Source organism: Podarcis liolepis (genome assembly GCF_965112155.1).
Source record: "Podarcis liolepis genome assembly, chromosome: 4".
In the NCBI taxonomy this organism is placed as follows: Eukaryota; Metazoa; Chordata; class Lepidosauria; order Squamata; family Lacertidae; genus Podarcis; species Podarcis liolepis.
Window position 1 is genome coordinate 66,862,363 of NC_139558.1, and position 27,081 is coordinate 66,889,443.

Below are 27,081 nucleotides of genomic sequence, written 5' to 3' on the forward strand. Positions count from 1 at the left end.
AGAAAGATATATCTGTACTCCATTACAATTAGAATAAAGGGAGATGAATTCCCTGTTTACACAAAGACCATGTAGAGACTTAAAGAGGTAGGAGGGAAATCAGGATCAGAGCAGAATATTTAGCCCCTGAGATAAATATAAACCTCCATCACACATTGGAGGGGGGGATAGGTTTGTACCCACTGTCTCCTCTGTCCATCAGCATGCAATCAGTGGGCAGTTTGAATTGAACTAACACTTTCTTTGTGTGTTTGAGGACCCTGAAAAAGCAGGGATACAGCTGCAATCTACAGAATGAATGCCAGTGCAAATGAACATTTTTAACAATGGGCAGGATGACTGTAATAAAAATCTGTCTGAATAATTACCCCTGAGGGCCTTATAGAATAGCACACCCTGTGGTGGCACATCCAATATCCAAAAATGTAATGTCGGTAATGTGCCTATCTAAATTATTCATTTTCTTAAAAGAGCAAAGGATGAAAATACTGCTTCTCATAAATTGGTCAGTGCAACTGCTAACAATACAAACTACTGGCCCTCTTACCACCTGGGCTTATGCGATTTCTATTGTGGGATTCAGAGAAAGTGAACAACTAGATAAGAGCACCATGTGCAGATGCTTGTCCTTTAATATATGCAATATAAATCATCTGTTTATAAAATAAACCAGGTTTTTATTTTATACTTTTAGACTGCTGTTGGCATCCATTTGTCTTGAGAGACAATGAGGTACTTCTCTGGAGGTGAAGTCAAACTACTGCATTAGCAGCACTAAAGTAACCTGCCTGGAGCGCAAGCCTGGGCACTATATATGGAGGTCCAGGGCTGTGCAGCGGTAATCCTGAACATAAGTACTAAGGAGTAAGCCCCTCAAATGTACTTCTGAATAAAGTTGTATAGGACTATGCTGTACAAACACAATCCAGCCAAAGTCAATGTTTGGAAATCAAATTGATTTGAATTGGAGGAAGTGGGCTTCAGAGACACTTGAAGTTGCTTAACTCTAGTGGATTGTACCCTTAGTTATTTTAAAAGCAAGAATGATAGAACTATCAAGTGCCATTCAGAATCATGTAATTCTTTTAAATATAAGAGCTATTTTATTTTCAATTCACACACACACACACACACACACACACACACACACAAATAAAATTTAATTGAATTTCTATTTTTTATCACAGCAAAGGATTTTGACAGTGTGTAATTTAATTGAATGGTAGAATGATGAACGAGAATGGTGGCAAGATATTCAGAACACTTTTCCTGTCATTTTAAATACTGAAGCAAAGTCCATGCTAATGAAATTTTTAAAGTATCAAATTAATATCCCCCAAATAATAATACATTCAGTGCACACTAATTTCTACAGATTTTGTTTATAATGAAATGCTGAAAAATATGCAAAAGAAATAGGCATAGTAAATGCACATTATATACCCACCCCCACAAATACACAAAAATGCATACATACATACAGCAGAAAAACAGAAACTGGGGCTATAAAATGGTTCAGTTTAAAGAAAGAGTGAGAACTCATTTTTAACCAGATGGTCTGTGTCTTAAAATACCTGAATATAGATAGCTACCCCGTACTCAAGCTGAGAAGCTGAAGTTATGCTTCATCTTGTTCAAGCCAGGTGATCTATGGGCTGGCTTTCCTGTCCTTAGACCTATGTCTGTTGAGAGTATCTGGCTGGGGGCAACAATTTGAAGGTGTTTTCAGCTGTGAAATATATGCAAACTATTTATGTATTTGTCTTAGGCTGATGGCTTTTTCAGTGGTGGCCTCCTAATTATATAATATGGCTCTCATGCCTCCTCCTTTATTGCGTTTAAAACTACTCTTGATATGTTTACATTTTGATCTCTTTATGCATTTTTGTTAGCTGTTTTGTGTTACCAATGTTTACAGTTCATTTTAAAAATCTGTCAGTGTAGATTTTAAATTGTTGATTTATCATAGAATCATAGGGTTGGAAGGGACCCCGAGTATCATCTAGTCCAACCCCCTCCAATGCAGGAATACCCCCTTACTGGGATCAAACCTGCAGCCATAGCATTATCAGCAGCTTGCTCTAACATACCCTCTACCATTTCTCTGATGAAAATAGGGATGTCCCATTCCATAATGATAACTTCACTATTTCTACCCCACACATCTGACTGGGCTGCCCCAGCCATTCTGGGCAGCTTCCAACATATATAAAAACATAATAAAACATTAAACATTAAAAATATATATCTCTATACAGGATTGCCTTCAGATGGCTAAGGGGTTGGATAACTCCATACCCTCCAACATTTCTCCAATGAAGATAGGGGAAAGTGGGACATTCCGGGATCAAATCAGAAACTGGGACGGCTTCTCTAAATCAGGGATGTCCCTGGAAAATAGGGAAACTTGGAGGGTCTCCTCTAACTAAATGAGCTTACATGGCTGTTTTGGTACACTGCTTTGTGAAGGCACTTGTCCTGAAAGGTGGGAGATCTTACTGTTCAAAAAAATCAAATCAAATCTGACCTCATCACAGTGGTTATGCTCTGATGTGCATAACTCTTAATTCAGGTGTAAATTAGTATGATAGGATTTTCTACACTTAGATGCTTGATCTTCTGTGTTACTACATACATAGCGCAAACTTCTTCTGCTACCTATTTTTAAGGGTGGTGATGTTTGAGGGCCTTTATCAGTTGGTAAGCTTCCACATGTTCTCCACATTGTTGGGCGGCTTCATGTATTAGTAATTCATAGTTGGTGATATTAAGTGGCAAAGTCATTCATTCAAGCTGCAAAGTTTCATGGCTAAAGTAGTTTTTTTAGGAATGAAAATACTTTCACTTTTTTCAGATTTTGCAGTCCAGGATTTAAATACATGTAGTTTTGTGAGATCTCTCTCTCTCTCTCTCTCTCTCTCTTTTTATCAGTCTCCAATATCTGCAGAGTGATGACAGGCTGCATGTGAATATGCCCTTAATCTTGCTTTTACACCATACAGTTAATACTTTTTACAGCTATTGTCACATCACAGGGACAAAATGCACATACAACTAACAAGACACATTTTAACAAAGTAATAAATGTGCATAGAGAAGTGTAGAGAATTTCAGTTGTGCACAAAAAAGTGTTTTAACTTTCACAGGCAAAGAAACCTAAAAAAGATAGGCAAATGATTTACTAGAAATAATACATATATACAGTCGTACCTCGGTTCTTGAACAGAATGTGTTCCAGGAGTCCGTTTGACTTCCGGAACTGTTTGAAAAACAAGACACGGCTTCCGATTGGCTGTAGGAGCATCCTGCAGCCAATCGGAAGCCACAGAAGCCGCGCCGGACGTTCGGCTTCCAAAAATCATTCGAAAACTAGAACACTTACTTCTGGTTTTTGATCTTTCGGGTGCTAAAACATTCCAAGGCGTTTGGCAACCAAGGTACGACTGTATCTTGAAACCTTTGAGAACACTATCCTTATCACTATGAGCCTATTTAAATAAATAAATAAAACTAACTGCGAAACAAAAATGAACCTTTCTTTCCATAAATGAAAAACCATACTCCAGCAGTGTATGGAGGATATTTATTTTTTGTCTATGCTGAAGTCTCAAGGTGAGAAATAATAAAACATTCAATGCAATATAAGCAATCAAACTTATAAATCACAATGAACCAACTGCTAGGTAGAAACACCATCTTCACTCCATAGGAATAGAAGGAAATATTTTTAATTTTGCAGTGTGCTATTCTACAGCTTTAACTGTAACGCCTCCTGAAGTCTGATGATGCAGTATAGAAATTCATTCATAATAAATAATTAACACAGCAATGCACCCCCCCTCCCTCTTGTGCTGGGCTGTGGGGATTGGACTGAGCACAGGTGTCCTTTTGCCCAGCTCTGCCAGCTTCCTGCTAGGCGCTGCTGACAAGAGTGAGAGAAGCTGCATTCCCTCTGGTATGGAGCTCCCGCTTCTGCCTGCCAAATGTGCAGATGGGCAAAAGTGCTGTCAACAAGATGGCTACCAGTGACAGGCAGTGGAAGGGCCCCAAACCAGGTGTAACAGAGGTGAGAAGGAGCAGGGATGCAGTCTGTCTAGGATCTGTTGGATCCAAAGCTGGTACTATTGCCGTCACATTGGGCCTGATCCAGACCTGAGAACACCACTCATCCTGTCATTTTCTGTCACTGTGCATGGCAGGGCTGCACATGGGGCAGTGGCCCCACAGCCTCCTAAAGTCATACCAGCTGGTGGCAGAAGTGTGAATTGTTTCCTAATTAGTTTTTTTTTTGGGGGGGGGGGTTATGAGCAAAAATAATGTTATACAAACAAGTACACCAAGTTTTCTCATGTCATTGTATATTACAAAAATAGCCTAATAAATGTGGAAAGATATCTACAACATATGTTTCATTATTAGTGGTCAATGTATAAGTTCTTGGTTCATGAGTTTGTTTAAACAATTAGGAAGAAGAAGAAAAAAGGGGGAAAGGAAAAAAAGAGGGGAGAGGGGAGTGGCAACTGACTGGGGTAATTATAAAAAAACACACAAGTAACTAGGCTAAAGCGACAACAAAACAATACAATAGCAACAATGGTTATCTGTACCACATCTTAGTACATTGAAGAAATGGGTAAATTTCCCTCATGCTGAACTGATCACTGAAAGTCACCCAGTGGCTTGATTTGCACATCATGTTAAGCCCTAGTTAAGAAAAAACTAGTTTACTGCAAACATGCAGGGTGCTGGTGCACATTGTTGAAATAGTCTTGTTCCACTCTTCCCCCAGTTTTTCTGCTCCAGTACCAAAGATGAAAGAAGCTAGAGCCTGGCTTGTTGTAATGTATGAACAGCTCGTTATTTGTTTGGAAACACAGTAGGCATTCGAAAGAAAGTAGATATTCTCTTTAGGCTTTGCACAGCTATGTGAATACATTTATGTTACCTTCATGCTCAGAAATAATTTTTTTTGTCTAGTCTATATTTTCAAAGGCATTTGACTGATCTGTTTCATACTTTACACTGATGTTTGCTGAATTATATACATTACTCAGGTATGAGTGTTGAACATTTATAGCAAACAAGGATTTTGATATGTAACTGACCAAAAATTTAGAGAAACAGGAAAATGACTCTTGTGGAGTACAACTATAACAGCTGCAGAGCTCTCACCATTACTGAAATGTTTCTGACTGAATGTTTCTCTGTTCTATCTGTATGCTTACTATGGAAAACACAGTCTCTAGCTTTCTGCTCTTTGCATCTGTTGTCTATGGGACTTACTCTGATGAATTACCCTGGGCAAGAAACAGACCAAGCTCTTAATCCACTTCAAGATGTCACAAGCCCACCAATTTCACAACATAAACCACGATGTTTTCTCCCTTGGTTCTGTTTTAAGTGCAGCCATTAGCCATATCTCTTTACTGTGTATCACAAAATCCACTCTACCCTCTTTCCTTCTCTTCTGTCATTCTCTACTTGAATGTTGTTAAGGAGGAAATTTAGTAGCCCTTCCTTTGGTTTTATTTTATTTTATTTCTCCAATATAAGATATTACCTCTATGTAAAAGTGATTATTAAGGCACATCTTCAAAATGGACACATAATAAAAATTTGCAGTATGTATATGCCTTTATTGCTTTGTTTCACTCCAAATAAATTATCCCAACTAATACAGCTATGAGTTCAATTCTGCACAAGCAGAGTGTTTTTCCACCCAGAAAATACTTACTAAAAACAGGAAAATATGAAAGTTTCTTTTACCAAGATATAATTAAAACAAGATTATTGAACCTTAAAAGTGCTACATTTGAACATATTTCAACACATGCCCAGGATGCACATTGTTTGAAACAGATATGATGCCAAAAATCATTTCCTGACCTCTGAGACTGTGGTTCAGGGTCACAGAGAGACCCTAACATAATGGATGCAATCCACATGCTTGAAAAGTTAAAGTGGGAAGGAGATCAGACACCATGAGAAGTAAGCTCTTCATGGCATCTCCATGACAAGGATAATATGTGCCCCAGTTCTTTATTAGATACTGAGACATGTACCCCATGTTTCAATTGTTTCCATGCTACTGAAAGAAAATAAAAGAGAACTCTTTGACCAGTGATATTGCAGAATAACATCCTTTCAACCCCAAATTAAATCTGGCTAAACCTGGATTCAGTTATTCATTCCAGTAGCCCCAGAAAACATAAAGCAGCAGGAAAGAGTATATTTCAGGGTTACTTTCTACTAGTGTGACCACACCTGAGCACATGTGTACGGTAACAGTGTCATGTTAATTTTTGTTGCAGGCTCTGGAGTGCTTTAAACCATGTAAACCATGGGTAGGCAAACTAAGGTCCGGGGGCCAGATCCGGCCCAATCACCTTCTAAATCCGGCCCGTGGACGGTCTGGGAATCAGTGTGTTTTTACATGAGTAGAATGTGTCCTTTTATTTAAAATGAATCTCTGGGTTATTTGAGGGGCATAGGAATTCGTTCATCTCCCCCCCCCCCAAAAAAAATAGTCTGGCCCACCATAAGGTCTGAGGGACAGTGGATTGGCCCCCTGCTGAAAAAGTTTGCTGACTCCTGACGTAAACAGTGTAAACAGGTTGTCAGCAGTAACTAACAGTGCCTGCCACCTTTTGACAGGGAGCGTGCTGTGGTTCTCAACCACCTCATGCAGCAAGAGGCGTCAGTGATTCTTCTTCCTTGCAGTACCCATCTGCACACCTGGGCATAGATTTGATGAGCAGCCCAGGTATGCAGACCAATGGTTGTGCATGGATTACTTTTGTAGACTCAGCATGGCTGTCTTTACTTTAAAATGGTCTTTACTACAGTTACAAAGGAAGGAACTAAAATCTGGATGCCCCCCGTCATGTACATTTATTATTAAAATATACAATGCTGTATTCTGCATTTTTATTATGTAAATAGGACCAAGGGGAATGAATTAATGATGTTTTGGTTTTTTAAAAAATACATATTCGGGTATTTTAAAGTGAGGATAAACAGATTTGATGAAGAAAACCTTATCCAGGCTTAAAAAAAAAATTACACTAGGATATTGCAAATTGTACTTGAATTTCAGAATGAATAATTGCTCCCTTATGGTAGTTACAGAATATTTTTTCCAAGAAGTATTTGTTAATTCAATCTATTCTTAATTGTCAGTTTATACAGCATAAGAATAATCCATTTATGTTGTGGAAGAGTAATGACCTCTCAGGTGCATATGGAAATTTCCTTTTAATACTATTCTGGTTGAAAGTAAAGAAAGTAAAGCAATACTTTCATGCATAGAAATTAATATGTAATGATTTGAAGTGCTCTGACTATATTTTGTTTTACTCTGGTGTAGGCTGCACACCAGAGGGTTGTATAAGGTTGTACAAAGTACCGTATTTTTCGGCCCATAGGGCGCACCTAGTTTTTTGCTCAGCGCGCCCAGGCTTCGGGGTGCAGGCAGCTCTCCACAAGCCATGGGAGCCCGGCGGGAACTCCCGCGGGCTCCCAAGGCTTGCAGATAGTTTCCTGAAGTCTGGAGAGCAAGAGGGGTTGGTGCGCACCGACCCCTCTCGCTCTCCAGGCTTCAACGAAAGCCTGCATTTGCCCCATAGGGCGCACACACATTTCCCCTTCATTTTTGGAGGGGAAAAAGTGCATCTTATCGGGCGAAAAATACGGTATTTTAATACTATAGCAGATTCCAAACAAATTTCACACGGCTATTTTGAACAATACGAAAATCATTGGTATGTTGTATACACATTGTGATTGCACAATGCTAAATTATATTCAAGTGTTTATCTAAATTACTAGCTGCTATCGCCTTTTACCATTTCAGATTCACTGTTGTTTTGACGTTATCTTTAGTTTTGTCATACTTATTTGGGCTCTACTGCATTTCTGATAAATTATAAACTTTGCTCACTGTGACATAAACTTCTCCACTGCATACCCTGCAACTGTCCTGATTTTAAGCAGGACATCTCAGAATCGCAGAATGTCCCTTTTTTTGTCTGGCGCTCTGGTGCGAGTCCTCAAGCCAGAGTGCCAGACCAAAAGATGTGCCCTCCGGCACACACCAGCAGGGTTGCGCCAGAGTGCTGGACTGGAAGGCACTCTGGCATGACAATCCTGACACCCCAATTTTGGGGACAAAAATGTTGGAGGGTATGCCATTGCTACTTGTTTGATCTGTAACAAGAGTGAAATAGCAAGTATCTATTTAGCAAAATATGTATCATGTAACATAAATGCACTGTATTCCTCATTTTGGTCCCAAGAACCAAAGCTTTCTATCCAGTGCTTGAATGTTCACATGGAATACCTACCAGAAGAAATCCTGGGGGGCAAAGATCCTCCCCCTGACAGAGGATGTGGGGCTGGAATGTTATTTAAAAATCCTTCCCTCAGGAATCTTGGGCAAAGAGACTGCACCCCAATGGTCGGGAAGGATCCTTATAAAAGATAAAAATTGTCATTAATTATACAGACAGTTATTTTAATTGCTGAACAGAAGGTGTTGGTTGCAAAGAGAAAAATAAAGCCCATGACAATATTGTTAAATATTAATTTGTAACCAGTTTGTGGTTGAACAAAAAGCTGGTAAGCTTCTGGATCCAAATCAGCTGATGCCAGGCATAGAAATGCTATTCAAAGGATGCCTTCACAATGAAATTTACTTCTAAGTATGGGATTGCTCTAAAACTTTTCCGATAATGAAAGGACACACATTTTAAATGAAGAAAATGTAAAATTTGTAATAATGATGATGATATCAAAGAGAAAAACAACTACCAGACTTTTAGAAGATATCTGAAGGCAGCTCTGTTTAGGGAAGTTTTTAATGTTTAACAGAGTATTGTATTTTAATATTTTGTTGGAAGCCACCCAGAGTGGTTGGGGAAACCCAGTCAGATGGGCAGGATATAAATAAATTATGATTATGATTATGATTACCCCGGCCATCTGAATGAGTTGTCCCAGCCACTCAGACTGGCTTCAAACAAATATAAAAGTACTGAAGTTACCAACACCAGGACTATTATCACTAAAGTATAATTTGGCCCTTAATGTCAGTGCTTTGGGTTTTTATGAGAAAGCACATGGGGACCTGGGAGGAGGGCAGACAACAATATTTGTACTATAAATCCACTGATAATATACTGTAAAAATATCCGTATTATAAATCCATTAAAATGTTAACAGATACATTGTGTTATTTCTCTTTTCATTAAATCCCATCAAGACAGACTCTTCATGGCTTTTGCAACTATGGAAAGGTTGTGTATGAAGCATGAGTTGGAACAATGATTGAATGAATTTCAAATTTCAATGAATAGAAATATTAACTTTTATGAACAAAGTATCATGCAGTTCAAACCCTACTAAAAATTCAGCAGAAGTCCTATGTACAGCATCAGCCTTCTGTTTTTCAAATAAATTGAGATATATACTTGAAATTACTACACAAAACTACTTTAGGAAGTACTTGTTTCAGACGTGTATATTCAGCTGGCATATACTTGAGCTTCTGTCAGGGTGTGGGATGAGGAGAGAACGACTACAAGTATGAAGAAGTGCCTTGCCAGGAAGCTTAATAATATGTTTTGCTAACTCTGCCTCACACTTCCATTATTTTTAGAACGAACTGCATGCTTGCTCCTCAGAGACAGACAACACCTGCCTCTCATTATAATCAGAAAATAAACAGGTTCCTTAATCTTCATGGGATGTAATTTTGTAGTGATTAACAGAAATGCAGAAAAACCCCAGAAAGAAAATTCAGATAAAACATAGTTCATTTATATCTTTTTAAGTTTACTTAGATACAACAACAAAAAGTAATGTTGGTGCTATGTAAACTTAGAAAGATATAAATAAATAAAATAAATCACCCACTCACTGATTTTCATTGCCAAAGCCTCATTATCCTTTGTGTAATATATGCTTCACTTCTAGCTTTCAGTGTGAGACATAAACAGTATATATTTGAACAAACAAAGCATGCTGGGCTTTTATTGTATATCTCAAAGAACATCAGGCCCAGACTACCCACTATATAAATCCACTTAACAAGAACTTGCTAATACTGAGATGAGGAAAAGTAAGGATCAGAAATGGGCACTTTCCCTCACTCTAATCACCCCACCCACCCCCAGCAATGGAGTTTGAAAAGCTCAATTTCCTAGAAGGGATGACTTAAAGTGGAAAAACAGTAATTCAAGAAAGGGTTAAATGCTATATTCCCCACTGCTGCTTCTACACTACAAATGTATGACACTTACCTAAACCAGCCACTGGTCTACTGCTATACACATTTCCATTTAACATACTGCTTGTAGTGCTGTAAATTACCATTTACATATACATTTGAGAGTCTATAACAAAACCAAGGATGTTGTTTTAGTAATAAATCAATTAAACACAAAGGGTTAAGTAATGTTCACCTAACTGAGCCAAGCTTTAAATACTTATGGAATTTTTCTTAGGAAGCCTTTGCAAGACTGAGGTTATGAACTGCTCATTAAGCTAACTTAGATGGGGGAAGCTCTAAAATTCCAGTTGATCCATTTTTGAAAAATATTTGGGGTCAGAAGCTCTCTGGTGTACCTGGAAAGTGGAACTGAGGATAGGCTTCCTTGGTAGGCCCTGCCAGGCACTGGGGTCACTGCAGCCGCGCAAAGATGCTGCTTGCTCACACTGGGCCCTTTGATTATCCAATTCGGTCCTTGGGAGGGTCTACGCTCATGTTTTTAATGTTAAGTACGGGTTAAGGAAGGGTTGTGGTTAACAAAGAGGCACAAATGGTGCACTGCTTTTAAAGTTTGCAATGCGTTGTTAAAATGTGACACCAGAGGGTGTTGCAGAGCAACCAGCAGCTTTTTGACAGAAATAAACCCAACAACAAGGTAAGAAAAACAATTTAAATTACAAGTATGCCCTGTAGCATTTAAAAATGATATATCTAATATCGTTCTAATAACGGTAAACAGCCCTTGTCTACTTTTGTACTATTGCACAGCCTTACAATCTGGAGAGATCCTTTTTGTTCTTACCACCCTGAAGAATTTGGTGTCCTCATCAAACATGAGCACTTCACTGCTAACACCAAACTGCATGTATGAACAAGTTACAAAGCACTGGTACCAACACTGATCCTTTGAGGAACCCACTTCTTGCATCCCTTCAGTGAGAGAACTAGTCATTTATTCCTACTTTCTGCTATCTGTTTTTTTTTAACCAGTTAATGATCCAGAAGAGAACCTGTCCTCTTATCCCATGACACCTAAGCTTATTCAGATAATCTCAGACAGACAGATGGAGAAAGAAAGAAAGAAAGAAAGAAAGAAAGAAAGAAAGAAAGAAAGGAAGGAAGGAAGGAAGGAAGGAAGGAAGGAAGGAAGGTAGGTAGGTAGATATTTGGTGAGTGACATTATTAAATAATCTACATAATTGCTGCCTTTTCTGTAGAAATAAATGCTGCTAAAGGTGTATAATGAAGGTGCCAGCCAAACCTCCCTGGAGAGAGCATTACACAAATGGGGAGCTGCTGCAGAAAAGGGCTGTTCTTGTGTTGTCATCCTGTAGGCCTCTCATGTAGAAGGCACACAAAGGAGGGTCTCAGGGGATGATCTTAGGGTCTGCGTAGGTTCATATGGACAGAGACAGTTCTTGAGGTATTGTGGTCTTGAGCCATTTAAGGCACTGTTCAAGTGTGAAAAGTGTGCCATCAGTTACGTGTAGATCTTACTGATTTTCTTGCATATAACAGTAAGCAGGCTACTATTTTAGATTTCAGAAGAGTGCGGGTTGAAGGTTTCATTCGCTCTTTGTGTAAAACCCATGCGCACGACAAGAATGTAATCAACAAAAATCTGACAAGCATGATGATATATGGCTAAACAGAGGACTCTTTGATCCCCATGAGAGTAAATCACAGGATTACTGCCAAAAGGAGTAGTAAAGCATGACCACCATTTCCAAATGATGTCTGCAGGGACGTTTTAAGTAACAAACAAGAAGATTTTTGGGGGGAGGATTTGGGTATGCCCCTGACTTGCCTATCTAATCTGAGACTGAGAAAGAGGACCTATTTTCCATCTACAGCACTAACCTTTCACATATTGTTTGTCCTATGAAAAACGCAGGCTGGTATTGCAGTAGTACCTTGGGTTATGAACTTAATTCGTTCCGGAGGTCCGCTCTTAACCCAAAACCGTTCTTAACCTGAGGCGGACTTTTGCTAATGGGGCCTTCCGCTGCCGCCGCGCTGCTGGTTCATGATTTCCGTTCTCATCCTGGGGCAAAGTTCACAACCCAGAGCAACTACTTCTGGGTTAGCGGAGTTTGTAACCCGAAGCATTTATAACCTGAAGCATTTGTAACCAGAGGTACTACTGTACTTTTCTTGCCTCGAGTATGACTAAGCTACTGCAGTTGACCAAACCTCAGCAAATGAGGTTCAGTTCCCATGATCACAAATAGAAATGCTGCTTGAAATGGTCATTAAGTCTGTACTAGAGTCTTGACCTGAATTCTTCTTGTCCTCAGCATTTCAATTCACCTGATCATACCAGCTTTGCAGCATGCGTAAATAGCTACTAGCTGACTCCTATAATTAAGCATTTTAATACAATTTTTCAGCATTGTGTATAACAAATTTACACTAAGGAGGCAGAACTGTCCTCAATAACTGTTTATGTATTATCTTGGGTGTATCTAATGATGCAGCCTAGATAATGTTATTGCAGGATTCTGCAGTTAAATCTTGCTCATCCTTGCCAGTCCATAATGAGAAGAGAGAGTGGGAGTCAGGCACATTCAATTCTAAGGATCAAGTAATGCTGTTAGAAAGATTCATGGCTTTCATTTAAGCAAGTTTTTTGGCAGTGGTGTGCATTGTTGATAATGACCTCATTAATGGATTCCTCTGAGTAAATTACAAATATGATTTTCTGGTATAAAAACAATTACCTTTCAATTGCACCTGGCTGCTTCTGTAGCAGTATATCATTTTTTAGTCTTTGTAAAACTGTGGAGTTTTACTGCTGTATCAAAAGTTTACATTCTCCATATTATTAGAATACCACCACAATAGAACACAGTATGACGTGTGGCCTATAATAAAGACCATTTTGCTAGATGTGGCTATGCGAACATATTTTGTTCAATTTATCCTGAAAGCCCTGCCAACAATGACCTGTGTTTGTAACCCCCCCCCCAAATATTTCTTAAAATGAGTGTCTTAGAGCAGACTTTAAAGTGGAGTTTGATACTTCAAATGTTTCTTTGTGAATGTTCAATTACGATTGTACATAAGACACTGTGAAGTGAAATGTCTGGTCTATTCTGAAAGTGGGGCATTCTACGTTGCTTTTCTTGCATATAATTCATGGGGAAAGTTAAATTAGAAGCCTGTTTTTTCTACATCTTTCTTTAGCTCCTTTAAAAGAGTACAGATTGACTATACCAGTGTTTCCCAACCTTTTTTGGGCAAAGGCACACTTGTTTGATGAAAAAAATCTCGAGGCACACCACCATTACAGCCCCGTGACGTCAGCGCGCAGCGTCACGCCGGGAGGGACGCACGAAAGTGTAAGTTTCAATTTTTTTCCCTCCCCTCCTGTGTAAAGGGGAATTCACTCTGCTAAGTAAAGGCACTTGCCACAGCAGCGTCAACGTCACAGCACCCACCGGCACCCAAGAGAGAAGGGGTCTCAGCAGCCCTTTTGCCAGGAAGAGGAGCAAGAACGAGAGGAGGAGGAGGAAGAGGAAGAGAGTCCCCCCCAAAAAAAACATTCTCCTTTTGATCTTCCTTATTTGCAATTCCTCATTGCAAAACAGCGGTTGATATACAGCTGATTTTTTTGTTATTACAGTCCCCACCCCCTCACCTAGAAAAACACCACCTGTCAATTTTATTATTATCATTATTATTATTATTATCATCATCATTATTATTATTATTATTATTATTCCCCGCCACTCTGGGAGGCTGAAGCCCTTTAAGGCTTCCTTCTGTCCACTCTCTGTGAATTACCTGCCCGGAGCGGGTTTGGGGGGGGGGCGCTGCTGCCGGTGTCCTCCCCGTCGAGTCTCGCCTTGCCCGGCGCGTGGCGGCCGCCCTTTCCCACACTCTGCCGGCTGCGCTGCCAAGCCCCGCGGCTCGGCCTGTCAGCGTTACCGGGCTCGGCGGGCGGTAATTCCCGAAGAAAGCCGGCGGCGCTTGAAGAGCTGGCAAGCCCCCATTTGCATGTCTGTTTTCCGCAGCCCTTGGAGAGGATTAAGTTCCCTCCTTCCTGCCGGGGAACCTCCAAGCTTTGGGGGTGGGGGGGGGAGGAGGCAGCAAAGCGAGGCAGGAAGGAGAGTGCGGCTTGGCTCCTCGCCGCCGCCGCCCCGCCTCTCGCCGCCGGACTCGCCCGCCTCCCTCCAGGCAACATCTCGCGGCACACCAGGCAACATCTCGCGGCACACTAGTGTGCCGCGGAACAGTGGTTGGGAAACACTGGACTATACCAAATTGTGGCCCTCCAGATGCTGGACCACAGCTCTCACTATACCTGACTGTTGCCCAATGGCCATGCTGGCTGGGCTGATAGAAACTGAAGTGCAACGTCCCTGGACTACACAGTGCTAGGGAGCACTGCTTGACTAGAAATCGCCTTTCCTCACAATTAGACAGTGCTGACTGCAAGTAAGTCTGGATGCCTCAGGTGGATCATTAGCAGGGGTGGGGAACTGAATCCAGTGGCCCAGATCCTGGGTTTCACCAACCCTGGACAGCTACCTTGTGTGGTGGGCAGGCCCCCCACTCACGTACAATCACCTGATGTCATGATGATGTCGGGTAACTCGTTTTTCCTTTGCAGCATGGCAAACTACCAAAAATAAATAAATAAATCCAAACTATGTGAAGCTTGAAGTTACTTTCCATCTTGTTATAGGTCATGGCTCCATGTCCTGCTTTCTGCAGGTATCGTCTGTGCTGCCATGATCCTAATGGGGAACTTGGTAGCACTGCTAATCCAGCAAGCTTGACCACCGCCTGTCAGTAGATAGGTAATAACTTCAAACCTTGCTCTGGGCAGAGGTGAGCCATTCCCAGTGGACTTGCTCTCATGGGCAATCAGCTGATCAGTGGTGGCAGCAAGTCTCCCTAGCCAATGCTCTGTTGAGCACTTTAAGACTCCTGATTGTGCTCTGGCAACTTTGTCTCTACTTGTACACATTTGATGTCACATACGGCATGAGGTGTGGGACAGCTGGGAGTGATTATGGAGAAATGGCCTCATGGGCCAAATTGGAACTCAGGCCCATAAGCTATAGGTTCCCCACCCCTGATCTATAGAATCTCAGTTTGTGGTCACTGCCAGCCCCACGGGACCTGAATCAAACAGTGAAAATCAAGTACTGTATGATTGTACATTTAAGCAGGAATACATTTGTATTCCTGAACATGTGTGCAGGAAAATCATTAGCAGGTCTCAAGAGGCAGCTGAAGGAATAGCAAAATATCTAGGGCCAAACTAATAATGACATGGGAAATCCATGTTTTAATTTTATGATTTTATTAACAGAAGCTGCAAGGGAATAGGGAAATCATGGATCGGGGAAGGGTTTATTCCCATGTCACCCCTGGTGTTTCCCCAATGACAGGCAACAGAAGATCCCAGAAGATCCATTTGTCTTGTGGGCAAAAAGGACACTATTACCACATGCTCAGTGTTAGAAAAACAGATTCCCATGGGAACAAAAAATGCTTTATATAAGAAATAAGATCACTAGTACAGTGTTTCCCAACCTTTTTTGGGCAAAGGCACACTTGTTTGATGAAAAAAATCTCGAGGCACACCACCATTACAGCCCTGTGACGTCAGCACGCAGCGTCACGCCGGGAGGGACGCACGAAAGTGTAAGTTTCAATTTTTTCCCCTCCCCCTTGCCGGGGAACCTCCAAGCTTTGGGGGTGGGGGGGAGGAGGCAGCAAAGCGAGGCAGGAAGGAGAGCGCGGCTTGGCTGGGTGAGCTTTGGCAGGGGCAGGGAATGAGAGCCGCGAGGCGGGCGCTGCGGGCGGAGGTGCTGCCCGCCGAGCTCGCAGGCAGCCAGGCAGGCAGACGGCGAGAGCCCCGCGCTGGGCGGCCTCTCCTCGCCGCCGCCGCCCCGCCTCTCGCCGCCCGACTCGCCCGCCTCCCTCCAGGCAACATCTCGCGGCACACCAGGCAACATCTCGCGGCACACTAGCGTGCCGCGGAACACTGGTTGAAAAACACTGCACTAGTAGATGAGTGAGGAGGCAATGCAGCAATGTCAGCTCCGAGTCAACTTAATATCTGCACTCTGGACAAGAAAGGCTTCCTAAGCAGAGAAAGCACAGAAATAAGCTCAAGGATCCAAGGCATAAGATAAATACAGCTTTGCAAGAGACTCTTGCTATAATGATTTACAAGTGCATACAAAGAACCAAACCTTGTTTAATGTTATATGCTGGACGAATGATCATCCTGTGATGATTTCAGGTAACTATGGTTATGGTGGAGCAATTTGAGAAAGCATTTGAAGTCAAAGAGTTCGATTAACGACTCAGCTCTATGTTGAGAGAGCTTTAGTTGTTTCCTTCCAGGAGATTTGATCTTAATTTGGGACCCTCATTTCAGAACAAACTATGCTCTGCAGAAACAGTACATTGCTACATTTGCGAAACTTCTTCTTGCAGCAAATAAAATGCAGAAGCTTCTAATCTTCTCATGCACAGGGGAAGGGGAACAGGGATATCACAAGTATGAGGCTTGCTGCTGCTCATTTCCAATTCCCTAAATGGCTAAACCCAGCGCTTAGATGCCTATATGATTGAGTTTCAGCCCCGTTGTTGAGCTATGCAGTTCCCACCCCCTGTTCTAGTACCCCAAATTGGTGTTGCCCATGCTATAACATAGTTTTATTGTTTTAACATAGACATATGATATCATAAAGATTTTAGTAAGTATAAATTGTTTCCAACTATACAGGTTCATTTTGGCTGCCCTAGTTATTACTAAATGCAATATAACCCACTGAAATTAGCAGGATGCTGAGAACAGCACAAAACTTATATCTTATTAAAATTATATTTGTTACAAACAGCAAATGGCACAACCCCAAGATCTGCTGGGTAAGCAAAGAAGCGCTTAGCTGTATTGTCAAAATAAGTGCTTAGTTGTATTGTGCAGAAGCAAAGCATCTCAGACTATGACCATGTGCTTGTGTTGCATTTATGTTATAACAGTGTTTCAGCCAGCTACAGTTCCTGACAGGTCCAAATGCTTCAGAAAAAGCAGTATTTACAAGTTGTTATAACCACTCTAAAAATGCTAATGTCAGGGGAAAAAATATTCTGATGAATGATGCATTTGTACAGTCCACTGACACTGAAACTGTGTATTTGACAAAAGCATAATGGACAAATTAACAGACAAGTTAAGCTGTCATGTTCCCAGACCAACTTATTTTACACCTAACTGTAATGTCAGTTGTGACTGATGTAAACTTTTTTTTAAAAAAAGTTATGACCTTTACTTGTGGCTTGGAAATAACTTTAAATGACTTCCAAAATTTAAATAGTAAGATTTGCCTCTAAGTGTTAACCACAATCCAAAAGTTGGCACAGTCACCAACTGGTTCTGTCAATCAGTGTACAGGCTCCTCAGATCCCAATCTAAATGCTCATAATCAGAGCTGTTGATTTACCGTATTCAGGCCCGGGGGGGGGGCATATGGGCCACTTGCCCCGGGCCTCCAATTCCAAAGGGGACCTCTGTCAGCATATTTATCTATATTTTCCATTTTGTCTTTATATGCAGATACAGTTCAAGCCTTGAAATAAAATTATTTGTCAGCATAACTTTTGTGAAAATTATTTATATACTTACTTATTTACAAGACTTCAGTTATCCCCAGTGTAAAAAAAAGGGGGGGGCACATTATCTACCTGGCCCGGGCCTCTGCCTGGCTCTACAATGCCCTGACCGTATTTACTTGAAAATAATGCACACCTTTTTTGGCCAAATCAAGATGTGAAAATGAGGGTGTGAATTAGATTTGATGGTGCATTTATATTCACATCTTTATATGAATTTGATGGTGCATTTGTATTCACATTTTCACATCTTAAGCAAATACTTTTTTTGGTTTCAAGGTTTTGAAAACTAGGGTGTGCATTAGATTCAGTGGCACATTAGATTTGTGTAAATACGGTAAGTTGAATTCACACAATCTATATATGAAGCACATTGCTTCTTCCAGACCCCTGCTGTAATCGACTGGTTGGACACAGAGGAGTGGTGGAAGGAACCAACTGGGGAACCACTTAGGGAAGATGGCTAAAAGTCCAGAAAGTGGTGGTGGTACAATGAGTGAGAAGAGGGAGAAGACTGGGAAGAGGTGGTGTTGGAAGATGAAGGGGCAAATGGTTTAGTTATCCCTTTAATTATCTCAGAGCAATGCTAGGCCACAGACATTGTGAGAAATTAAAATGGTGGCTAGACCCAGAAGAAATAAAATAAGTGGGATCCAGGTCAGTCATCTATCTGCACTTTACTTTCAACAGTGATTTTGTATTATACAATAAATATTAATGCTCTCGGGCTGAGAAAGAAAAGTCATTGGTTTTTCATAGCAAATTAAATACAAATCAAAATGGTTCCAATGTGTACCACCACAAAGACATGCTGGAACCCTGGAAATTATCACTGCTTGGGGAACTGGAGTGTACACAACAGCAGTGTAATATACTTCTTGACTTTCATTCTAAAGATCATGTCTGGGTGCATAAATCTGAATCTTTACGGAGAATGGTATTTATCCTCTTATGAAAATGAATATAAATCTTTCAGAATAATAAACTGATCCAAGTCTGAATAACCCTTTTAATTTTGAGAACAGTTACTCTTAAAGAGCCAATTACTTTGCAAATGCCTTTTAATGAGTTACCAGCTCCTTTTGGAGCATAAAGAAAGTCAGCTGCAAAGAATCTATTGAGTGAGGATTTTCCAATGCTGACACAAATTCAGTATTTTATGCAGTCTGGTAGTCAAATTAATGCCTGAGCCTCAGGAGTTCTTATCCTGGCTTTGTCAACATCTGATCGAGATGCACATTCTTGGAAATTCATTTTGGAAAGGTAGCCATTGCAGTTTTAGATTTAGCCAAAAAAGCTCAGTGTGAAATCAGAAATTGGCACATGATGATCCACTTCCAAAGGCAAGTTGAAAGCAATCACTAAAGTAGACTGACCTCAAACAAAAAAAGTTTCCTCTGTCTACTCTCAACAAGCAAATCAGTCAATGGATTTTATATAAAACGAATGAGTCTTTTTAAACCGAAGCCTACAAAATCAATAATGTTTCTAAAGCAAAAATGGTGTGAGTGAATTCTTGCTTTTGTTCTTTTATTGAGTAGTAGTCATCCACGTTGCAGGACATATACTTTGTGTAAATGGAATAGCCAAGGTGACCACAACATGCAACAAAGCAATTCCAAATTTAAAGCTGAACTCTGGAAATCATTGACTACACATATCTGCCTCAAGAAAATGGAAATACTTCAGAATCTGGAATTTCAGTATTATAAAACAGCAAACTGGGTTAGATGGGTTGGAGGATGACTGTTAGAATTCTCCAATGAGACAGAATGGTTGAAATATGCCCTATGTGAGCATAGTGCAAGCAGATAGGAAATCAGAAATTATATGAGGCTGGAACCACATAAATGTGAGGGATAATTCTCATGCTGATTTATTGAATTTATATCCCACTTTTCCTCCTAAAGGAGTATGGGTGGCAAACATATCCATATTTTATTTTTTAAAAGGCATTCAAGAAATGGTTAGAAGATTCCAAAAACAGTTAGAATTAAGAACATTCTAACACAGTAATATTTAAAAATGTTATTTCATGCAGGAGTGTTCCTGTTCATAGAAGCAGAAGAAGCAATTTTGGCTCATTGCAACCCTCCCCCTGCAGTTTCTTATGCCCCATTGAACAGCTGCTCTGGGGGTTGTGGGGATGGGCTTTCTAGAGTAGTGTAGGAAGCAGTGCAGAACTGCATGGGGAACCAGTTAAAATATTTCCCTTGCTTTCTGTGAGTGGGGGAAGAGCTGTTCTGGATCCAATCCACGGTGTTCCTCCTTGAAGAATAAGAATTACGGAAATCTGAAAGAATGATCCTGGAAGATGATATAGGATCCTTTATTTAGAAGATCACCCAGTCTTGGATCCCAAGTTGCTTTTCTATTAACAATAAACTGTTCTAATGGAAGTTCCTTCTGGCAGAAGAGGGGGTAAGAATGCTTTTACTAATTCCTCCTTTCCACTATACTTCCCTGTATGACTTCTTGCAATATTCCAGAGCATCAGTCAACACTCTATGACAGATGCCATAGATGGCTGCAGGAGAACACTGAACCCCCCCACACCTTTCTGCTCACAGGAATGAAGGAGCTAAGCCATACTCTGTAACTTGAGTTGTACATGACTGCTAATGCTTGTTTTCCTGATATTATACAACACAAAAATTATTTGTGCTGTTTCATTCATCAGTAATTTCGAACTGGAATTCTCACACGTATTGTAATCATGTAATCTGGTGGAGTTTTTTCGCCCCTTTTAGGTCAACAGATAAAAACATTGTGATGGATTGCATTTCCTATTAACTGAAGAACTATATACAGGCAATGGTTACAGCTTAATAACTTATGGCTAACATAAGGAGAAAGTCTTTGCCTAAGTACTGCAGACCAACTCTGCTTCTCACTGTCAGAAAGTGATTCATTAACCACTTATAGTGGTGTATGTCTCAGTAAGTCCAGTGTCAGATTCTATCTGATAATTATCCCATTGCTAGGGATGCTGTGTTGCAACTCAGAAACTGCTCAATCTACAGTATTCTCAGACTCAAACTGAACTACTTTAGTGTAAGCAGTTTTCAAAATGAAGCTGCTTTACATTTTACACCAGCCTATTAAACTGTTTTTCACTGATTAATTATCTGCCTCTGAATTAATCTGTTCAATTTAACTATATTTCCCTGTAACCAAAAGTTCAATATAGGTTCCTTTTTTAAAGATATTGTATGGTTAGCTAACTTACAACAAGCAAAAGCTAGCACACAGTATTTTTCGCTCCCTATTACTGCAGCATACCAAACTTGTACCCTGTTGTTTCATCTCTTCTTCACAGGTTCTTGAATTTTGCACCAGCTGTGTTCCTGGGATCAAGGTCCTCATTTAACTGTAATTTCCCCAGATACCCATGTCCTTAAATTGGGTGTCAGGTGCTCTCATAACAACATGGCTTAGGGCCCTATGTGAAGGATTCTACTGAGCATACATGGAGCCCTGGGATGCCTGATGTCTACACTAAGAAATCAAGGTGTAATGGAAAAACCACATTTACCAGACTACTTGCTGCTTGAGACATTGCTGTTACACCAGGATGTGCAAGGGTGAGAGGGAAAAGAAGTATACAGTGGTACCCCTACACAACTATTAATACCATTAGATATTATCTCTCATTAGCTTATGGTTTTGTGAGTGTTTCTGCCATCTTATCATGTGTTATAGTAGCAGTGCTATTATCTTGTGATTTAGAATAAAAATAAGAAAGCTTAATTACACTGCAACAACACAAGGATGGAATTTTCTCATGCTGTCAACACATCCGTTTGCAGAACCTTTAAGAACACTTTAAAAATAGTTACGAACATAAGGAAGCATGACAAAGAATCAAATCTGATGAGGTGGTGACAGCAAGAATTTTGTCTTGAAAACATGATTCCTACTGCATAACTCCTAGAACAGAATGAACAAACTAACTGGTCTTTAAGATCCATCCGCATATGCCATGCTTTTCTTCTTAAAAAATGTTTTGGGGTACTCTCATTTTGACACAAGAAAATCACAATTTTATAGTTCAAATTGGGAAAAATAAATACAGTAAATGGGCAAAAGTACAAAGATTCACAAAATGTTTAGGGGTATGCGTCCCCCCAGAAAAAAAGCACTGTACATATGTATAGTTTGTTTTATTGCCTAAACTGCTGTTTGCTTTTGTGTTTCAACATTGGGAAAGGTCTCCTAAAAGTCAATTGTTTAAAAGGAACAGGAATTGCAGAAAGGTAGATTCAGGCATATACTGAAACTTCCACATTATTTGAATGAAAAGTTTTGTTTTGTTGAAAGGACGCTGCAAAATCAAATATATACTTTTAGTATTTTAAAAATTACCGTGCATATTAGTTTGTATCATAGCTAATAGACGATAAGCTGATTGTCTGCCTGTTGTGCACTATTGCCAAGCTTAACATTCTCCATTTAAATAGCAGACCCTCATCCATTTGATGCAATTGGCTTAATTACACAATATATAGTGTAATAAAACATTTATTCCTGATTTGTTTTGCACATCCACAAGTCTGCAGAAACCCCATTAACTTACCTGCAACTATGAATATGAAATATTTGCCACTAAAATGAAGATCACTATTATTTGTTCTACCCCTGGTCATTTTTAGTTACCTTTTTGTTAAGTGGCAGAAGTATTAATAGTTAAAATGATAGTCCACAAATACTGTATACCATAAAGTTATGCAGATTATTGTGTTTGTCTTCTCTTTTAGATCTTATGGAGAATATTTAAAACAATACACTGGGTACAATTTATTTTTACTGATACAGAATTTGAAAAGGTCAAATCAGAACCAATATACCATACCTTTCCGTCTGTAAGACACCCCCATGTATTAGACCCCCCCTTATTTTTGGGGACTCACTTTTAGGAAAATGAGGGGAGGTGGCCCAAAATTGTTGAGCCATGCAGCTGCGGGCAGGAAACACCCCCCAGATCGCTCCCTGCTTGCTGCGGCATCAGAGGAAGCCGTGCTCCTGCCAATGAGCTGGTTGGCAGTGCGCCGCTTCTCCTATCCCCCCATGCCACTATCTGTGTATTGGACGACCCCAGTTTTTTGACATGATTTTTGAGTAAAAAACCTCGTCCAATACATGGAAAAATATGGTAAATATTTAATCAACTGAAAAAGAGTGCCACAAACAAGAGATATGCTGTTCATCATTGTGAATGTGGTCCCAGTATAGTAACTAGACAAAATACCCTTTGTACGTGCTTTTCCCTATTAAGTAGCACAACTGTATGTGGAAACTCGCATCTGGATTGGGATAAGTGCAGCAAAAAGACAAGAATTATAATATGAAAAAAATGTCCTAAGCTACTTACTTTTTGTAACAACTCCTTCAAGGCGGATAATATTTGGGTGGTCAAACTGCCCCATTATACTAGCTTCTCGTAGAAAATCTCTTCTCTGTCTGTCCACATATCCACCTTTCAAAGTTTTAATGGCCACTGGAATCTCCCTTTTCCCAGGTGTTTTCAGCCGACCACTGCATACTTCTCCAAATTCACCTTAAGTTAAAAAGCAGTTGGTTAGATTGTTAGCAGTGCATGTGTTTAAGATCTAAGCCTTTGAGACAGATGTCATTGTAGCAGTTTCAGAATTTAATGCCTGAATAAGTACGAACAGTTCCAAAAGAATCCTTTCACTTCAGTGTGTGCTCAAAGGATGTAAAAAATGCTTAAAATCCTAAAAATTATAAATAGGATCTACACAGGAATAAAGAATCCTAATTAGTGAGTTAATACATGGAGAAAATAGACCAAGTCACATACAAGAAAACATCAAATAAACATTCAAGGAACTACAACTGTATTCTATTCCACACAGCTGAATAAAATAACTATCTAACCTCAAAGGTCCATTTTTGGAACTGTGTATTCAGACATCTTTGAGAAATGAAAAAATTACAATAGTAGTGTGGTCATGTGTCCTAGGGTACTTTAAGAGGGCAGTTCTCTGTTTGAAGGAGTCCCCTAAGAATTGCCCACTCCAAGTTTGCTGTAAAAACACAGAACCGTTAAAAGGGAGAACAGGCATCTTGAAGCTGCCCATCAGCTTCTGGAGACCAGACTGAGCACTATGGTGAAATATCCTGTATTTTTATTTAAATTTATTATTTTGTATCTTTTTGTATAAATTAGTACATGCACATTTCTGCATATCTTGCCCTCTTTTATCCATTTTTTAGAGTTATGGGTTACACCTCCCCCACAAGAAAACGTTTCCCTAAAAGGAAATTACCGTATATATCTAATTTCACTCATAGCCATTAGTGATAGTTAACCACCACTTATCAACTGCTAATTCTGTTGTACCAGGTAGTAGCATATAGAAAATAATCCTGATATTTCTCAGAATGACTCATGAATTTGTTTTTTCTTATGAGTTTTTTCATCACTGCTACCTCTTCTTTAATCAGTCTTCGCAGTCCAAAAGGAGCAAAAGGATTCACATTATCAGCAATATAATTAGCTGATACAGCTATAAAACACCACTATATTAATTCCTGAGGTAAACAACACCTCTGTTGGTGGACATTTTCTATTATAGGGTAGTTATTAATTCCCTTTGCTAAAAATAAGTTGTTTGTAGATACTCAAGCACTAACAGAATTTCAACTTAAGACTGTGTTTTTAAATATAGAAGAAGACAACATACATTACAGTTGTGGCTGGGGTTATTATAAATTGTGAGCTGAGAGGCAAATCAAATACAGGAAAGTACAGATGGTGAAAACTGCATTATTAAGAATAGCCGTTCACACACAAAAAACCAGTTGTAAAGCCTAATAAAGGTTTGGCTAAGTAAGTAAGCTGTGCTAATAAGAAAAACATTCTAGCATTCCTAAACAAATTAACACAAATCCTGTCTAAAATTCTGTTGTGCCACCTCCATCCACAAGTGGAAATTACGACTTTTACTTGTACATAAATAAGCCACAACTGCCCTGCTCATCAGAAAGGAGGGATTATGGGGAAGGGTAGACCACTGCAGAACCTTACAGAGAACTAGTAATAATCTCATATTTATGGGAGGACTTCCCCCCTCCCACAGCCTAATTTTAATAGTTCATGGTCTCGACTTGCCTTAATAACAAACTGCAACAATTTTGTTTGAAGAACTGTACTGACCTGTACTATTCTTGTGCTGCTTACTAGAAGGCCATAAAATAAGGAAATTAAGGCATAGAATTTTGAATTAATTCTATTCCAAATAGTAATTTCCATTCAAATAAAAATAAGGTTGCATTTATTACCTTTTTAGTGCAGAAAAATGAAATATAAATCTTATTTATAAAAAAAATAGTTCAATATTCTATGAAATCTCTCTTGGAAAAAGTAAGCTAAGAGATTGTTCCAAATATGATTTCTGGCCTACACATAGAGGAACATATATACATGTGGACAAACACAATCAAACAGTCACAAAAATACAATTCAGAGGAAGTGACCTAGTGGGTAAATTCCATATAAAGCAACAGTAGCTGAGATGGCACATGTTACTGGGCAGCCTATACAAATACAGATGGCTGGGAAGCAAAAAATAATAATACCCATTGAGTTCTATCAGCCACAGGAAGAAGCAAAAGCAATTCAGGCATGGTAAGGTTCTAGATCAGAACCTATTTCCTTCTCTTACAAGACCAACAAGACCAACTAATCAATCAATCAATCAATCAATCAATCAATCACTTCATGTGGCTAAATATGTGTAATGATTTGAGTAGATACTTTGAGAAGATACTTTGAAGTATCTTCACCTATTAGAAAAACATTCCTTTTTTATACAGCATTAGATTCTCATACAGGTCTTGATGGAGATGATCAGCTTATCTGTATTAAAAAGAGTATTTATTAGTTATACTTGGAAATTAAGTGTGATGAATTTTTACCTGCCCCAATTACTCTCTCAATACGAATTCGTGATGGATCTATCTCCTTAGCAAACTCATGAACAGCAAGTGATGGGTCTTCATACGTGTCTGGATCAATGTATGTTTTAGTTCCTGGGAATCGCACTGTAAAACCAGAAATATTGTTTTTGCTTTAGACAGAAATAATTCAGGCAACACACACACAGGAAAAATAAATCAAATCAAATGGGAGTATTAAGAAGTAGTTAATAATCATAACGGTAAATCTAATTCCAGATTCCGCTTCCTTCATATACATCTAAGAACATTTACTAATTACCAACTAATTTTAACAGAACCTTCTTATAAAAAAGGACTTTAACTCAAACGTTCTGTGACTACTGTATTTACGGATAAAACTTGATGTTATTAAGTACATAAAAGACCACTATTGTACTGCCCCCACCCCTTAGCAGACAGTGGGAAGGGGGCAGGGACTTACATGTCCTACTAGCAGCTGAACAGCTACTTATTGGGGCAAGAAAGGGCAAGAAGGGCAGTTTAGTCCAAACATACAGGTGGAGGCAATCAAGCCGGTCCTGCCACTGTGTTTGCACCACACTGCCCTTTCCACCACTTTCTTCACCCCTCTCATCTGCCTAGCAAGCAACAGCAACTTATTTGCTGGAAAGTCAGGAGAATGTCTCTGTCTACCACATACCCTCTGGGTGGGGGCTCAGATTCCATTCTCCCTTGAGGCAATTGTTGGAGAAAGGGAAGTGGTTTAAACCTCCCTTCCTTGTAAGTTAAGCAATATGCCAGTTAAAACAAAAAAATTCCTTCCAGTAGCACCTTAAAGACCAACTAAGTTAGTTCTTGGTATGAGCTTTCGTGTGCAAGCACACTTCTTCAGATACATATGCCAGTTGTTAACTTAAGCAATATGCCGTCCTAGGCTCCTTTAGGAGGAAGGACTAGCTATAAATTTGATAAATATAGAAATATAGTGCTCTAGTACATAAGAGTACTATGTACATTCCAAAACCTCCCTTCCTTACACCCACACCCACACATACCACACCCACACAGTATGCATGCCTTCCAGTGCTGTCTGAGATAGTTCCTTTTCTTCTTTGTTGAAGGGGGATAGGGTGAAAAGCTAGCCCCTCAGGAGCCGGCTTCCTCCTCATATTTATTATTATCAGTTATTTATATTCTGCATTAATTGCCTTTCCACTTAAAAAGTGTCTGAAGTGATGTACAGTAAAAATACA

At 39.7% G+C, this 27,081-nt stretch overlaps 1 protein-coding gene across 5 annotated transcripts in view; it reads right to left on the minus strand.

Annotated features, from left to right (window-relative positions):
* Positions 1-27,081, minus strand: part of EPHA6 (EPH receptor A6) — a 343,972-nt gene that overhangs the window by 56,815 nt on the left and 260,076 nt on the right. For 3 of the 5 annotated variants that reach the window (XM_083498568.1, XM_083498569.1, XM_083498572.1), the window contains 3 exons: positions 25,847-25,972; positions 23,277-23,462; positions 8,343-8,468 (listed from right to left, as the gene is read on the minus strand). In XM_083498568.1, coding sequence (XP_083354694.1) covers positions 8,343-8,468; positions 23,277-23,462; positions 25,847-25,972 — 438 coding nt within the window. The remainder of the gene's footprint in view (positions 1-8,342; positions 8,469-23,276; positions 23,463-25,846; positions 25,973-27,081) is intronic. The other 2 variants (XM_083498570.1, XM_083498571.1) reach the window with 1 other exon arrangement.